General features: G+C 45.8%; 1 protein-coding gene across 1 annotated transcript in view; it reads right to left on the reverse strand.

Moving 5' to 3' along the window:
* The window catches only part of SPATA13 (spermatogenesis associated 13), a 45,181-nt gene extending 32,149 nt beyond the window's left edge, over positions 1 to 13,032 (reverse strand). The window contains exon 1 of the mRNA XM_059816009.1: positions 11,551 to 13,032. Within this exon, the coding sequence (XP_059671992.1) occupies positions 11,551 to 13,017 (1,467 nt within the window). The 5' untranslated portion in view covers positions 13,018 to 13,032. The remainder of the gene's footprint in view (positions 1 to 11,550) is intronic.
* Positions 13,033 to 17,502: the final 4,470 nt, after the last annotated feature.

The raw sequence follows: 17,502 nt of genomic DNA on the forward strand, positions 1-17,502 counted from the left end.
ATTTCTATGGCGTCACACCTGCCACTCAAACATGCTTCAGCTTCTCTGCAGATTTTAGCTCAGGACCAGGTTTAACAGTATAAGCAATTCAGTAGAGAGCGACTCCCTGGCTGGAGCACCGACACAGCTTCAGCAAAGCTGTCCCTTAAACCAGCCCCTCCGAGGTCAGAGCAGCAAAATGACACGCTAAATAAGGTTCTTACCTCAGAATCAGACACAGGTAAAGGGTCTCCACATATGCAGTGACTGAGAAAGGAGCTCATGAGAGTCATTTTATGTTTTTGTTTTGCAGTCTTGTCCGTAAGAGCTACAAATGTGAGCACACTCTCTGCGTAACCAGTCAGGTGAACTTCATCCCATGATCCTGTACTTTCAGACTGAGGGAAGGACACGTCACGTCATCTCCTACTCTGCTTTTTACACCCTTATCTTGAGCAATAACATTCGCAAAGAGAGGACTGCTCTCCTGCAGCACTCCACCTACAGTAGTGATCCAAATGACAGCAAGATTAATCTCTGCTGTGCAACAAACAATGCTGAAGGATGTGTGTTTTTAGGCTTAGATCTATAAACTGCATTGAAGAATACTAATAAAACAGAAAACATAATCCTCTCATAGCAAAAATCAGAGGAAACCAGACTGATAACCTCACATTCCTCTAAGTGACCTACTCAAGAAGGACCTTATCAAGTGACCGCTTACTAGTAAGAAAGAAATACCCAACGCACAACTCAGGCTCTAGTATTGCAGTCACTTAAGCATAAGTGTGATTCTTGACATCAATGAAAAAATTCTGGGGAAACAATTTTGTTCCACTTGTCATTGGCTTTATACTGGTGCAGCACCACTGACCTCAAATAACCTTCTCTTGATTAATCCCTTATAAGTGAAATCAGGTTTCTGTTCTAAAATTATTATCAGTAACATATATAGACATGAGTAGAGATACATACAGCACTTCATATAGGATGAAAATTAAAATGTCATGCACTGACTCATGCATTGTAAGCATTGGTCAAAAATTTCAAGGAATTTCAAGATTTCCGAGAAGTAAAGGTCTAAGCTGAATCCACATCGGATTTTCTGAAATTCACACCTGCTAGTCTAACAACAGCACAGCATGACCAATGCTAGCAATCAAGATTATTCTTTTTGTCTTTAAGGCTGCATCCTAGGTTATGTTTCTTCTGAGACTGCAAACACAAACAGCTCTACTTATTTATACTGATGAAAATGAATTCATTTTATCTGGGCAGCTACATTCCTACAACAGCGTATTAGTTAAATTGTTGTATTTCAACTGTTTTCCTTTTTCCTGACAGCAGTATATCTACTTCAATCCAGGCTACACTTTTATTGGCTATTGTTCCCATGTAACACATCACTCTGAGGGTGGGATTCAGCTCCAGATTCCCACATCTAAATTTTGACATCTGCAATGGAGGTGTTTGTATGTTAGCTAGTTGTTAAAGCGGTCATCGTAGCCTGTAGAAATCTGGGGTGAGATTTTGTTGCCTGAACATAGACACCCAGAGCCACTTCAAATGTCCTAAGGGATCTAAAATACTTCCACATGAATCATGCAAGTGTGACACAGGACCTACAGGAGGCATGGGCCATCCAGAAGCAGCCCCTGGAGACAAGGGGGAACCAGTCAGGGCACCCCCAGAAACGCTGGGTGCTTATGTTCAGGCAATCAAGTTGAGCCCCCAAACAAGAGTGTCAGTCACACCTACAGAGCACTATGGGCAGGAATCAGGTGCCAAACCTGACTGCAGGCAGGTGTAGATGGCACTACAACCATGTTCCCCAACGCTGTGGGGAACGCTGCTTGGTCCCCATCTCCCGCTCCAGCGAGGTGCAGCTTCCCTGCAAGGTGCTTTCCAGCTGTGTGCAGCTGTCTTGGATACCTGCCCCTCAGTGCACTTGACAGTTATTTTTAGGTAACTCGGCTCAGCTCTAGGTGCCACTTTCAGGTGTGCTGTTTAGGGTGTGCTCCCCAGGGCCACCTGACCACACCAACCAGGCTACGGAGGGAGCTTTCCCAGGCTGCTCCCAGGTAGACAACTACACCGCAGAGTCTGAGCCCAGCCAGACCAAATCTCTCCTTTGCCTGGGCCCAGACTGATTTCCCAATACAGGCACAGCAGTTTCAAGGACTTGATCATGATCTCACTCAGCTTGACCTGGCACTGATACAACCCTGTTGCATTTAACGGCACATGACTGCTGTTGGTATTCCCTGTTACTCATTAATACCAATGTAAGCAACATCAGCACCAGGTGTTTAACCACTGAAATCTTAGCTTTTATAGCCAGGATGAGAGCCAGGTTCTGCAACTATTACTCAGACCACAGTGTATATTTGATAAATTCAGCACCCAAAATTGTCTTCAGAGGGAGCGGTGCCCAAGGAGCATGAGATCGGATCTGTACAGTACTGATAAAACATTGCTTATATGGATGCAACTTCTACCAGTGAAACAGCAAAAAACTGCCAGTACCTGAAATTGCATGGCAGGACTTTTGCTGGCACAGTTATACCAACCGTGAATAATGCCTCATCCTATACCTGACCACACTCTCCACTGCAGAAAAAGCCCAAACTGTAAGTCTGACCCAACACAGCCCACTGCTGTCAGCTTGCTGCTGTTGGTACGCTTGTGAGGGCTGACATACAGCTGGCATCATGAAGGAAAAGCAATCCCTGGGTGATTTTTTATTAGTGTGTTTATGCGAATAAACTCCCTAATGAAAAGAAAATCACCGCTCTATAAACGTGTTGATGCCTGTGTACATTGCTGAGGCTCCCTGCCCACTAACATGCATTTCTACCCCACCTTTACCTATCTGGATTTTTTAAATTTTATTTTTATGTTCTAAATGTACTGATACAATTAATGCTTCATAATGTATACACATAGACAAGCATGGCAGTATAAGGGGACACTTAAATCTCCTGGAAGTTTTTTCTCTACCTGGCAATCTGCTGGGAAGTCCCAGGTAGGTGCCTCCTGGACAAGGACCTCCAGCCTTGCTGGTCTCCAGGGGAAAGAACATCCTCCTCCCTTCCCTCTGCCAAAGCAGCAGCTGTGCCACAGGGCCACACAGACAAGCTGCGGCTGCTGCCCATGAGCCCCCAGGGCAGCTGGTGCTCAAGGGTATTTCATAGCTGGTTTTCACTAAAGCAACTGGCACCCTTCTGCCTTTTTTTTTTTTATTTATTTAGCTCCACAAGAAGTTGCATTGCTTCTTGTTTTGGTATCTCTGTATTTTTGAGCTGCCTGGCTGAAATGCAACCTTGCTAAACTACAGTTGCCTCCTTCTAATCCGGAGAAAGGAGATAATCAAAATCTAATCATGTCTTTGCAAGAAATGTGTATTAATTTCTAAATGCAATTTATAAAAAGGTGTGATAAATGAAACATAATAATTCTGGCTGAGAATAAATTACAAAGAAAACCTGAGTAGGCTGAGAAGTATCAGAACATGATTACTATGTATTTTCAGTGAAAACTTGTGATGGATAATCAGTCATGTTCTTTGTAAATGACAAGGCTTAAAAGCAGAAACTGGAATATTTATAGGGCAAAGTCACAGCATCTGTGCTATTTCATGCGGATATCTGTGTTTTGATCACATGAGTACACATTTCTGTGTGCGTTTAGGAGTCTATATAAAAATGTACAAACTTCTTATGCTAGCAATGACAGCTATATGCCAGTATTAGAATTGGTTACTACTAATTAACTGATATTTCTGTATAACACATTAACTGCCAAATGCTAGGAACTCTCAGAACTCAGCAGTAATATTAGAATTGATTTTTCAATTCATATAAGCTATCAAAACTATAAAGGACCAAGTGATCATGACCTAGTGGTCGTAAATTATTTTATCACCTTCACTGAACAGAGTGAAAGTCCGGACAACGTGTCTCCACCCAGGTACATGATAAAAGGCAACCTTTGCACTTTTTCTTGTTGCTAAATAGCAGTGGAGGAGCATTAGTTTAAGTTCATTTATAATCACTACTAACTGAGGTCAAAAGCTTGTTTTATGTTTCATGGACATGATCGATATTTTTAGTTGCAAACTGTTGTGACAAACACAGAGATTATGAGACTCCGGATACAATACAGCCTCCCAGACAAAGTATGTTTATTGCTTTCTTTCCAGATTTTATAAAAAGATTCTGAAGTGTTATGAGAGCCCAGTGATTCCCTGTTGATCCAACAGCCTGACAATTTCCAACACTGATACCATCACAGCAATAGTTGCCACGGAAATTATTGCTTTTACTGCAGAAGAAAGCACCCATTCAGTCTGTGTTTGCATCTTCTGTCACAAACTAACCCAAATTATTAAACCAGTCCAATTCACTTACAGGAAGAAAATTTTCATCTGTTCCTTTCTCATTAAATGCAAATTGTGCTATACCCTTTTTCTTTACATGCCTGTGACTCCTCTGCCACTAGCATCTTTTCTTTTTAATTAGCCTTTGAGAAGAAGACCCCAAATAAATCCATTGATTATCTATCCCTAGAATACACAGTGCTATTCGACCTGTGGTCTGCAAGACAGGAGAATATGATCTGTGAAACAATTGCAAACCTATGCAAACAAGCAAAGCAGAAGAAATCAAAGTAATACAACCATATTAAAAATTTAGCGTAAGTTTTAGCAGCTTTGAAGTTATAAACATTATAGCAAGATAACCTGCCTTTTCTTCCCTCCCCCCCAAAATTGGGTGGACCCACAGTTTAAAAATTTGAAGAACACTGCTTCAGAGGGGGACCCCCTAAAGGAATACCACTGCACTATACTAGTATGAGCTCCTAGAATGGATGCAGGAAAAAATATGCACTGTCATAAAGTAAAATTACATTACTGTGCCTTGTAATATGGTAAAATCAATCCCCATTAGCAACACAAACTACTGTGGTAAAGACTCATTTTGGAAGTTTTAGAAATTGGAAAAAATTTATATAATTCTACTCTTGGGATTTGTTGACACCAAAGCAATTGTGGTGTTTTAACTAACAAATACACCTATAAAACAGCATTAAAAGATCAGGCTATATAGATACAACCATGAACAAAATTTGGCCATATATTTCTAAGGCATTTTTAATGCAGGTTTGCTTCATTTAACCTGATCTTTGAAAGCCTGCTTATAGTAATCAACAAACATAATGCTTTCCCTTGCAGCAACATGCCTTACCAAGATTAGAGAGTTCACCTTCATAATATACACATTTCACAGATAAGGAGCAGAGACAAAGCAGTTAAGTCACATAAGACACAGAGGAAGCATAGGGCTGAACTGGAAATGACAAGCGGATCTCATGACTCTCAAATCTGTTCTTCAGCCTCAAGGATTTCCTTCATCCTCTCCTCTACTGCATTTCCAAAACCCAATCAGCTAACATTTCCGACTGGCACAGGGGAGTTTACAAGGAATTGTATTTGCTTTGCAGAAGTAATCTCATCAGGCATATAAAAATGCAAGCATGATAAAACCAGAAAACTCTTTCTACTAGTTTTCCGGTGACTGATACTTGAGGATGGCTGGGTGATGCTCTAACGCTGTCCCTTCTTTACTTCAGTATCTGAACTGGAAGAGCAAGCATGTAGTGTATAGTAAAGGAGTATTCATATCCTCTGCCTCTTTTTAGAAGATGTATAGGCATTAATCCCTAAATAAATCTCTAAGTAATTTCTAAATCGACTCAGAACACCCCAGATCAAGTAACAGGACTAAAAAAAAGCATTTTTCCTTTTATTTGACAAAACAAGCAACTTTTTCCAGGCTGTCTTCGTAACATCCGCTGGTGAACCTCAAAAGCCAGATGATAACTACAGGTTGAAAGTGGAACTTTATGCTAACAAAGCAAAACATAAAAAGCCATAGGCCTTTGTGTCTCTTCAGTGTCTCTCCAGGAGGAGGTCCTCTGGTTGCCCCCTCTCTCCACCCTTCCGGAGCAAAGCCTCATCGTCCCTGCCCAAGCCCAAGCCCAAGCCCAGCCACTGGCAGGTCCCAGCAGCAGTCACAAACTCCAGCTTGCGTGGGGTGGAGCTGCCTTGGACAACTCTATGTCTGCAAACTATTACTTCCTAGAGCGTGGAGTAAGGGTGAGGCTGCTGTGGTTGAGCTCGGAGTAGGAAAAGTCGAGGCTGCTGTGCTTGGTCTCCTCCAGCACTTGGCCAGTCTCCCACACTGCCACAGCATCCCGCTCAGCATCCCGGTACCACGAGCAGTACAGCAGCCTCCAGATGCCAAACAGGGGAAAGGCAGGTGGCTCAGAGGAAACTCTGCAGCTGCCTGTGCTCAATTTGGACATCACAACCTCCTAGCATAGAGATGGATTTTTAATGCTGACAACTCAACGCCATGCTCGATGTAAAAACCAAATTACATGGCCAGAAGTGCCGTTCCACTCTCTGGGGTACTACTACTCCTGATGCCAGGGCGAGCAGTGCCTGGGTATTAGTGAGGTGTCAGAGGACAGCTACAGCAGACTCCAATACCAGACACTCTGGAAAGGCAGAGGAGCACATACGCAATGTGGAAAGGGAGCAGCTTGCCCCAGCCTAACTGCAGTGGAGTCCGTTTGAACTCCCAGTTTCAGCATGCACAGACCCTTTCACAGGGATGACAATAACCCCTGGATTACTCTACCAGTTTTCAGGAATCGCCAATTTTATTCATCACTGCAGTTACTCGGTCTAAAATTTAACCCAATCCAGAATTCAGACTACTGTCACCACTGCCTTGTTTTTCTTCTTCCTAGAAGAGGATACAGCAACAAATGATTACAGTCTGTACTGAATGGCAGACAGCTCTGCTGCAGCGAGTTGGCAGAGTTTTTGCTGCGACAGGAAGATACACGTGTCCTTTGAGGGCTCCCTTCTGCATCATTTCAGTGATCGGTTCTGCAGTTTGGGTTTGTAGCAATGCACAGTGGTTTCTGGTTTAGCTCTGAGCAAGCGCTCTTGGAAGTCGCTTTTTGAGCAACTGTGAAGGGTGGAGACATGGTGTGAACGTACCCTGACTTGTGCAGAGCAGCTCACAGTTTAGCGTAAATCCAGTGTCACTCGTTCTAACTGAAAGCTCAGTTTGCCATCACAGATGCTGTTGAGAGCCTGTTACAGCGCTCTGCTGCTCTGTCCCCAGGCCCTGTGGCCAGCAAGACCAGAGTGCCGCTGGAGTCTGGGTCCTCACTCCAAATTACAACCCCTATAAGAGTAAATCTAGTTTAAAAAGTTCCCACCTTTATTTACTTTATCTAACCATCCTTCACAGTTTAGCACAGTTTCAGTTACACAGATTAAGCTGATTAAGCCACACTCTAAATTGCATGTAGATGAACCGGAGGTGAATAAATCCAAAAAGGAGAGTTCAGAGAGCTGAAACCAGCTAACTCCCAGCAGTTGTGCTCATACCCAGCCCCACAGTGCTCAGGAGCTTGCAGTAGGTACCAAGGATGCCCATCCTCAGCTCCTGGCTGCTGCATGCTCCTTGTGGGTATGGAAAGTGACCACATCCTGCCACCACCCTTTGGTCCTTCGCTGTGAGGACACACTTTGAAGCAAGAAATCAGGAGGATGAATAGTGTGGACAGAGCTGAATCCTGTCTGTATTCCCACCCATACAACTCTTCTTCCTCTTCTCCTCCATAAGCTGTCCCCCAAGTTAAGCCATCTGTGCTCAATATTCAGAGCCCAGAGACCTGTATGGGAAAGACCATCTCAACTGCCAACAGCTGAGCACTGGGGGACTGCACGATGTGGATTAGTTGGGACCACTGACTTTTGCATGGCATGAACATAAATGAGTCAACAGACAGGTCTTAGAGCACTTAAAATATACAGTCTGCAAACAAAATGTGACTCAACCCTAATTACAGCAGAGTTACCTCTTCACTATAATTTATCATTCACTTATAGTCATGCAGATAAGGTATTTAAGTAATAAAAAGTCTGGTGTGCTGTGAAGCCAGATGCCAGCAAGGCAACTTACATAGCAGGTGCTCTAAGAGCTTGTGAAAGACCAGGTGAAATATCAAGTAACTTGTCTTTTTTGTAACAAATTCAGAACAGTGTTTTGTTTAGGCAGCCTTAGTGGCTGACACGTGCCAGTCCAAAGCAAAGGGTTTAAGTTCTTGTTATTTACAGTCACATGGGGCTCTTCTTCAGGAAAGAAAAGACTGTGAAACAGTCCAAACACAAACTTGTACTTAATCATCCCCTGCTGCTATTTAAAAGCAATATATTGAATATAAGTGACAGTGGCATAAAGCAGAGACAGGGAAAGCATAGGCTGTCACAGACGAGCTTTGGTGACTCATGCCTCTGTAGCTTCAGAAGTGCTGAGGCATGGATCCAGGCTGCACTTAATTAGCTCTTCCCTGGGAAGCAACCTCTGGCAGGACCAACAACCGAGAAGGCCAAACATCTCCCCTGCTCCAGTCCAAATCTTGCGTTTTGGTGAAACCAATGAAGTGACAGAAGTGACAGGATCTCAAGCCTGAATCACATAGGAAAAAAAATCCCCAACATCAATTCAGGTAAATGGATAGACGCCCTTGTGTGAATACTGCAAAATCACCTTTACAGCGTCAGGGAAATGCAGGGTAGAAACATTTAGTTTCCACATTTGGGCAAACATAGAGATGGACCAAGTTCCACAGACTTCATTTGCTGACTAATCTACTAGATGAGTGGGTAAGATAATAAACTAGATTTGCTTCCAACTACTGCAGCCAGGCCTTAAAGGAGAACACGTTTGAGCCTGACCGCTTAGCGCCTTGTAAGCTTTGTACTGAAATGTGTCTCCAAGCCACAGAGATTTTAGTGTCTGTACTGGAATACATACTGGCTTTTACATGAAATCCATACAGAAAAGAAGATGCATGAAACATGGAAACTCTGTGGATTTGTCCATCAACACAGTGTATTTCAGGTTCAGACAAAATCTTAAAAATTTGGGATTTGCATGGCTCACCATTACATCTCAAATGATTGTTCAGAATGAACCAAACACTTGACTGTCACAGGAACAATTTTCTGGGTGGGTACAGTTCTGTAACGCGGAGGTGTAAGGTAGAGTTAAAAATGAATTGTAGTCAAAAGTTCAAACCCCAATGACCTCATTGTGTGAGTATGCAGCATTCATAAAAGTGCCTGCGGGCTGAATAAACTCCAATTAAAAAATAACCTGGCATAAAGAGACAGTATCTTTGGTACCAAGCTACCTCCACGCTGAGGCAAGCATGCTCAGGAGGAGGAAACAAGCAATGAAACCCTCCAAAGAAATGGAAAGGAGAAACCATACCACTCTCCACGTTTTGTAGTCACTCTGAGTGCCACAGCTGTAGGGTTGTGTATAGGATGAGGAGCAGGCGTGGAAAAAAGCGAGGACAGAGTTTACACCCCTTGCATAGTAAGACAGAAGTAAACCCTGTCCTGCACAGCTCCTGCTTCCAATCCACAGCTACCACCTTGAAAAACTTTGCTTTTTTGGATCAGAAGAGAGGTCTGGATGCAATTGCACCATTTGGCTGGCCGCAGTTGTTCTGCCATACACAGAGGGCTCCAGGCAGTGCTCACAGCAGAGGGAGGGGGCCACAGTCCCTCGCTGCTGCCTACCAGCCAAGGAGTCCATCCCTGGGCCACCGTTTCCTTCATCTGCAGGGCTCCGTCCCACACCGGCCGCCTGCCCACTGCACAAACCCGGAGCTGCCACCAGTGCACGCTCCGTATTCAGGCAACTGAAGCGAGCACTAAAAGGCACTCAGAATTAACCTAAAATATGTTAAAATATAAAGAGAAAGTTTAAATTGCATGCTAGATAATAACAGAATGTGGTGTTAAAACTAAAACTGCAGTAACTTTTATCCACCCAATGTACACATTCATTTAAAAACTGTACTGGTTTGTCAGGAGCCAAGGGGAGGGACAAGCTGAATTTCTCTTGGGTCATGATCACACATCACCGCTAGATGGTAGATGAGTAGCATTAATTCTCCTTCCATTTTATTCCCAAGAAATAGAACTGACATATGTCCACACTAGGGCTCTCGCCTCTTCTGGCAGTGTGAAAACATCTCCTTGCACACGCTCTTCAGTGAGAATTTTGGAAAAGATGGATGGCTGTGGCAACTCTGGGACTCCAGAAGAGGAATAACCTCAGAGCCCCAACATTTATACACATTGAGTTTATTTTTCCAATCTTACCATAGCTGCAAGCACTACAGTAAACACACTCACTTTTCTCCAGCAGAAGGACAATATTACAGTTAGACTTGATGATCTTAAAGGTCTTTTCCAACCTAAATGATTCTATGATTCTATGACTGATAAACTCTGTAACCATTTACAGTTAGTTTGCAAAAAGCATGCCAGGCTTTTAAAAGTAAGATGGCTTCGCAGACATAAGACTTTACAGCATGAAAGGCTGAAGTTTGTGCAGCTGCAACAATTCCCTTTGTCTATCTCATACCTAAGGTATAAGATACTTTCAGTCAAACTGAGGTGGTTTAAAAGTTATGTCAGCTTTATTTTGTAAATGGTTTCCATATTCATACAAATCTAGAGAGATTTTTGCCTGGGTGTATTTTTCCCAGTGAGCAGCAAACCTTTCTCTGCTACCTTACCCTGAGTAGCTCAAAACCATATTACTGTACATTGCCAGGGCTGAGGTGAGCCCCACCATCTCAAACAGGTGCAGGATACGTATGACAGCTCTTCACCAACACTGCCCAGTCATTGCAACTGCTCCAGTGCCAACTCACACAGTACTTTAGGTAAGGGCACAGGGTTATTACGTGAGCTTGCCTCAGAGGTGCTGCAGCACATCTACCCATCTACCAGGAGTATGAAATCATGCATTAGGTGCAGTGAAAGGCTGGTGTCTTCAACAAAACAGAAGTAGCAACACACTCAGCCCAGTGGGCAAAGTACTGCTGTTTGAAATTTGCAGGCAAATAAATAACCAAATAGTTTACCCTCAGCATAGCCATCATTGCACAGTGAAAACATCGAATACAACCGAATTCTTAAACCTCTATACTGTATCTTTCACGCCACACTGCTCTACAAGTACTACCGTGTTCTGCAAGGCTTCCACAGGCAAAGTGTTTTACACTGAATCAACACTACTTTAAAATACACAGACTCTTTAGAGACCTTTCAGCTTGGACAGAAACACAGCCAGACCCTGCTTTGGCTGGTAAAATCTGACAAGACCACATGACAAGGTGGTATATCTTCAGGGTGCAATAAGCTGCCCTTGAAAACATACATGAATAGCTTTGCTGCCAAAACTTTCTTTGATATTAATGCACAAAGAAAAAATAATTTGATGTTAGCATCCAAAGAGAATATATTAAAGGAAATAATTGCTGTCAGCATATTTTAGCAATAACAAGCTGCAATATCCATTAGTACTCAGGTTATTTTGCATTGTTCACATTGTTTTGCATTAATAAAGACAAAACCTGATCGATATATATACAGCTTCTAAAGGATTTTGCTTTCTTTCTTACCTCTTCCTTTTTCTCTTCAGCACCAGAGGCTAAATTGAGGCTCAGCTGAGAGTGACTGCTTATGCCGCTGTCTTCATTTCCATCATCATAGTACACAGTTTGCACTGAGTCCTGGAAGCAAACAGGATTCCTGCCCAGCTTCAGCCCTGGTACCTCGACTCTCTCCTCGCTCTCGGATGAGCTCAGTGACAACGTGCTGTGATGGTTTGGGCACTGGAAATTCATATTGCACTTGACCTTCTCTGCAGTGGGACTTTGAGGCTTTGGAGTAGTCGGCCTGACTGGAACATGAGGGTTTTCAGCTTCGTGTGCAAACTGCTGGGTAGCTTTTGGCTCATCCGAGTCTGAATAAAACACTTCATTGGGAAATGGACTAATGTCATTCAGCGTGGGTGATAAGCTATCAGAGTCTGGGATACCTGATGACGTCCTGAGGCTTTTGTCTTCAGCAACAGCTACATTCATTTCAGCCTCTTTGTCCTGAGCAACTGTGGGGCTTTGCAGACAAGGTGTTCCTGGCAAGGAAGAGTCTGGACTAGATACCTGGGAGGTGCATCTCTTTCTGTCATGATCCGTGCTGCTGGAAACCCTGCGGGAATAGTCATCGTGCAGTCTGCTGTTTGACCTTGTTCTCTGAGACTGCTCACTGGGAGAAGGAGCGGTGGTCTTAGGGCCATCCTTCTTCCATGCAACATCTGTAACGTTACTGACAAGTTTCAAAACTCGGTCAAAATCCTTTGCCCTGATAGGGCTCTTCCATCGCTTGGATCTCCTCTCAGGGTTCCCACTGGTTTTGTCTGAGTCAGCAGAAGTAACACTCACAGTCCTTGTTGGCATCTGCTTTTCATTTGCAACCTTGAGGTCAGTGAGGTTTGAGGTGGACTTCCGTTTGAATGAGCTTTTTTTCAGAAAGTTCAAATTATCTGAACTTTTGCTTCTCCGATAAATGATCCTGTTGTTTTCAGAGTCTTTCACCAAAATTTCACAGATCTTCGGCTCTATGATGACGGGGGATGTTGGCCTAGTACAGTTGTGATGACTCTGAATTTTATCCGTGTCTAGCAAGTTTATGCGGCCAGCACCATAAGCCCGCCTGATGCTGCGTGAACGATGAGTATTCCTCAGGAAAGACTCATCGCTCTCCTCTGCATCAGAGCAGTCAGAAGCTAAACCATCCACTGTGTTCTGGAAATCATGTAGAGGCCCCGAATAGGAATACCTGTTAGTTTGAACTCTCACCACTGCCCCATTTGAACCATGTTTGCCTATGCCGTTATCATTTAAGATGTCTGAGCATTCCCTTGTTTGAATTCCTTGGAGAACTGAAGATTTCAACTTCTTGAAAGACCCCATTTTTCTGATGGAAGACAAAGCATTCCACGTGGACGAGTTGCTCATCAAAACCAGAGAACGAGGCCTGTCGGAGCTGGAATTAGCCCGTTTCCGAGGGGTGGTGAAAAAGCGCATGATTTTGGAAGGGCTGAGCTTATCCTCTTGAATTTCCTCCTCATGACTGTTGCTGGTGCTGTATCCCCCATTTTGACTGACACAGGTAGTCTGGTTTTGGGGCTCTGTGTTATCCATAACTATACAAGTAACAGTGGTGCCATTTCCACAGCCATTTGGAAACGTTGTCATGCTCTCGATGCTGTACGCATGGAGATGGAGGCTGGGGTAGCTCAAAGCCACACTGCTGTCTCCACCAGCTGACCTTGCTGCCTCTCCTTCATCTGCTGCACCTTGGTCTGTCTTGCTTTCACATCGACTGGGTGAGCTGAGCTCCTCAGGCTGCACTGCCTGCATCAGGGAAACAGAAACAACCATTAGAGAAATTTCCTTACAAAGTCCCCAAGTAAAAGAAGTCTGAGCCCCAGTGTAGGAAATAAAGGCATGCACAAAATGAAGGAGCTCTTTTTCACTGAACAAAGGTGTGTTGCAGTGGTGAGAAGACATTCATAACTCCTTCAAAGTATAATTGCATTCATTAGCAATTTAAGAGACCAGAATAATTTCAATATGTACTTGTTTCTCTAATGCTTAATGAGCTAATAAATTCAGTATGACTACCACACCTACCTTACAATGCTAATTCACATACACACTTAGAGAAACCCCCAACAACAGCAATCCAGTCTTCCTCCACACAGCGCTCAGCACTGCGCTCCAAGACACGAGAAGTTTTCATCCAAAAAAACAAGCATGTCCATCACATGCCACCAAATCCTCAAACAGTGGGCAAAGAGGAAAACATTCACATTTTTTCCTACATTTGCTGCTGTCGGAAGGCTGCATGACACTCGGCTGTCTTGTCTGTGCCCTAGCAGGTAAACCTAACAGTTACATCAAGTGCACAGCAAAGTATTTTTCTCTAGCCAAAGAGAACAAGATTCAGAAGTACGTAAAGCCAGAAGCCGGCCTATGCTGTTGTGACAGCGCAATGAAAACTTGAATTTGGAAGTGACTGGAGTCTCTGTGACTGGGACGTGCTGTGTAAGGGATCTCCCCCTGAGCTGAGTGTAGGAGATCCAGCAGCCCAAACCACACTCTGGTACTTGGGAAAGCTGTGTGGGGACCGCCGGCCATGCCCACCCTGCCCCAGCCGGGGGTCTTTGCGGGGCAGGCAGGTGCTTGCACCACCATGCTACACAATGCCCAGAAACCACTGGAACCACTGGGATGCCCAGTCCGAAGCTGGCACCATCTTAAAAATGAAGACCATGGCCCTGTAAGGGCCAGTGGGATCTTCACAAACCTGCCACTGCCGGGGGGGGGGGAGCGGATTCCACCCACCACCTCCCCGAAACGAGGAGAGAAAACGTACAGCTGTGCTTGAGGGAGAGAGGTAGCCCCGGCCCCTTCTTTCTCTCCTTCCCACCCAAGTGGCCGCGGGGGCTCGGAGGGCCAGCGGGGACGGCCCCTGGCAAGCGGAGGGGGCCGGGCGAGGCGGGGGCCCGGCGGCAGAGCCCCCGCTGCCTGCAGGAGAGGCAGAGGCCTGTCGGGGTTTTTCATCGCAGTAAGAACGCAGGCAGCGGGCCGGGGCAGCAGCTGCACATCCCGCACAGGCAAACCCCGACCGCCTCGCGAAACGCGGGAGTTTTGGTGCTCGTACCCACTGGTTTTAGGGCTGCTCCATCCTGAGTGCACTTTAAAGGGAGTTTTGTGAGCCTCTGCCCCTCTGGGGATAAAAGGATTTTCTTGTGTTCCAGCGAGATGCCTGAAATCTCCCTCGCCGCTGTTTTTAATCCCCCTCATTCACAGGGTCGCGGCGGGAGCCCAGCGGGCTGCGAGGCCGAGCCGAGCCGAACCGAGCCGAGCCGAGCCGAGCCGAGCCGAACCGAGCCGAGCCGAGCCGAGCCGAGCCGAGCCGAGCCTGCCCCCGCCGCCGCGGCACCCGGGGCCGGACAAAAGCCCGCCGGGCACCGAAACCTCGGCCTGCTCTTGTGCGCTCTTGCACCGCTCGCAAATTTCCACGCGGAAAAAAAAGTACATAAAATTAATGAGAAGAAGACGCTGCTCTCGGCAGAGAAGTTCCCAGAGAAAGCGGCTTTGGGAGAAACTGCACCTGAGCAGGCAGAAAGGGAGCGGGAGAGGCAGGAGAACAAATACAATGAAATTAAATTTAAAAAAGCAGCTCACAGCGCGGAGTCCACAACAACTTCCCCGCGATGCTGCCGCTGCCGGGAGGCGACTCGCGGAGCAGCGCCCTTACCTGGGGCGAGCCGGGGGACCCCGCCGCCGCAACCCGTCCCCGCCGCCGCCCGCTCCCGCATCGCTATGGCAGCGGCCGCGGCAGCGGGGCGGAGGGCGGCGAGCAGGGGCGGGCGGGCGGGCGGGGAGCACCGCGCTCACGGGCAGCGCCGGCCGGGGGCGGCGGCCCGGCGGGGCGGGGCGGCCCGGGAACCCCCGGCTCCTCCGGCCGGCCCCGCGCCCAGCCTGCCGGCGGCCCTCGGCTTCGGTCCTCCCCCGCGGGAAGGGTCTGCTCCGCTCCGCCCGCCCCGAAGTGAGTCCCGCCGGGTCGCCAGCGCTGCCGCTTGCTGGAAGGAGCCTCCCTTCCACTTGCCGTGTGCGGCGGCGATGCCCCAGTCGAAAGCACCCGGCCACACAAGGAGGACCGTGTTTAGTACCTTCAAAATGTCATGCATGCTGTCCCAGCCTCGCCACTCACTTTGCCCTTCAAGGTACGTGTGCTCTGCTCACCCGTGTTTTTTGCCATAGGCGCAGGCCTTGCGCAGGCTTCTGCTGGCTGGCACGGCCGCTTCGCCAACCCCAGTTCTCACCCCTTCTCAGACACGAGTTTATTTTCCCAGCTATAATCTGCGGGTTAAATAGTCAACTCCCTTACACGATGTAAATGATCCTCCTAGTAAGCCCAAAGTAATTGAAAAAAGCCTCAGATCATGTGTCACCCTTTTTCACCCCAGCAAAGTAAATTTCGTAGCTAGTTGTATATTTCATAACAAAACAATCCACAACATAAAAACGTACTTTCATTTAGTATTTAAATTGGACTGGGGCCCCATTGTATTCGTGGTGCCAAACACAAATTTCTTACTGGAGAACAAATCAGCATATTTTCCTAAGTGTGGTTTGCTTTATTAAGCTTAAAGACATTAATGCTGGAAAAGAAGTTCTTGCCATCAGCAAGCTCTTTCAGATACTCATGCTTGGTTCCCAGGCTGTCTCTCAGTCCCAAATCTGTACAACTTTTTGTTTTGCCACTGTTCCTCAGAGTTAACAGCAAGAACAGCATTTTATGCGCAATCTGAACAGTGTTCATATACTACAAGAAAAATTTTGCGAGACAATGTCTTACAGCAGCCCCATGTCATGACTCCTGACAAAGACCCATAACAACTGGTAGTCCTTGCTCAAATAGTTTACTGTCTAAAAATATTTCTGTACTCGGACTGGAGCTGTAGACATAACTAAAACTGTTTTAATGTACCTCAGGTAAGAGGCAAAATGAAAATGGGACAACACGGAGCACATGGCAAAACAGACACCCTAAAGAAGTAACGAAGGCCATCAGCCCCACTGCCTCTCCTCTGAGACTGGTGTGACTGTACATGCTGTAATTACTTCTCTGGAGAGCAGCGTAGACATACTCTCAAAGGCAAGGTGTAGTTAGGGGATGAGGCAAACAAATGGGCTTAAGGGATGTAGGTCAAACGAGGTAGCAAATAACTCTGCAAGTGACCACAGGATTCTCCAGCGGTCAGCAACAGCAGGCAAAGCCTGCCACCAGCCCAGGTCTTGCTGGCCTCACCTAATGGTATGCCCCATGGAAGGAGTGAGTTTTGAAGAATGACTCAAATGAGAGGGTAAAGTGGTTGCTTTACAGTGTTGGGCATGGGAAGCAAAGGGGAAATGGAGATTAGGACTGGAAACGCTGAGACTGTATGGAGAGGCTCCATATGGACTATCGCTGGTGACCTGTGTTAGCTTGGGGAAGCTCTCAAGTCAGTGCAGACAAGAATTATCTGCTTCAGACGATGGGAAAAGGAAGTCTCTGAAGGGGGTCTCAGTGCAGGCACTGAAATGGCCAAGAGAACGACTTTAGCAGCACCATTAGCAGAAATATTATTTCATTTATATGAGACAAGAAGTGTATCAGAAGTTAACTTTAAAAACACTTTCAACAGGTCTTATAAACTTATCTCACAGCCTCCCTGGTATCTCTAGGGGTCTGTGCTGGTCACTTAATAACTTCTAACAGCGCTATTCAAACCTGAATTTCAATGGATTTATATTCCTATGTTCCTGCACGTTTCCTTTCCATAAATATCCCAACTATATCCATCACATTAATTTTGAATACCCTTTTTAATCCACAAGTCCCCTCAGAGAAGGGAACTCCCAGTTCCTCCTGTGTTCTCTATCTACCAGCTGGACAAAAAGACAAAGCAGAAAAAGTTATCAGGCTGAACTGAGCCACTAATTTGGGTCTCTCCT

The sequence above is a fragment of the Gavia stellata genome, chromosome 1, assembly GCF_030936135.1.
Source record: "Gavia stellata isolate bGavSte3 chromosome 1, bGavSte3.hap2, whole genome shotgun sequence".
Classification (NCBI taxonomy): domain Eukaryota; kingdom Metazoa; phylum Chordata; class Aves; order Gaviiformes; family Gaviidae; genus Gavia; species Gavia stellata.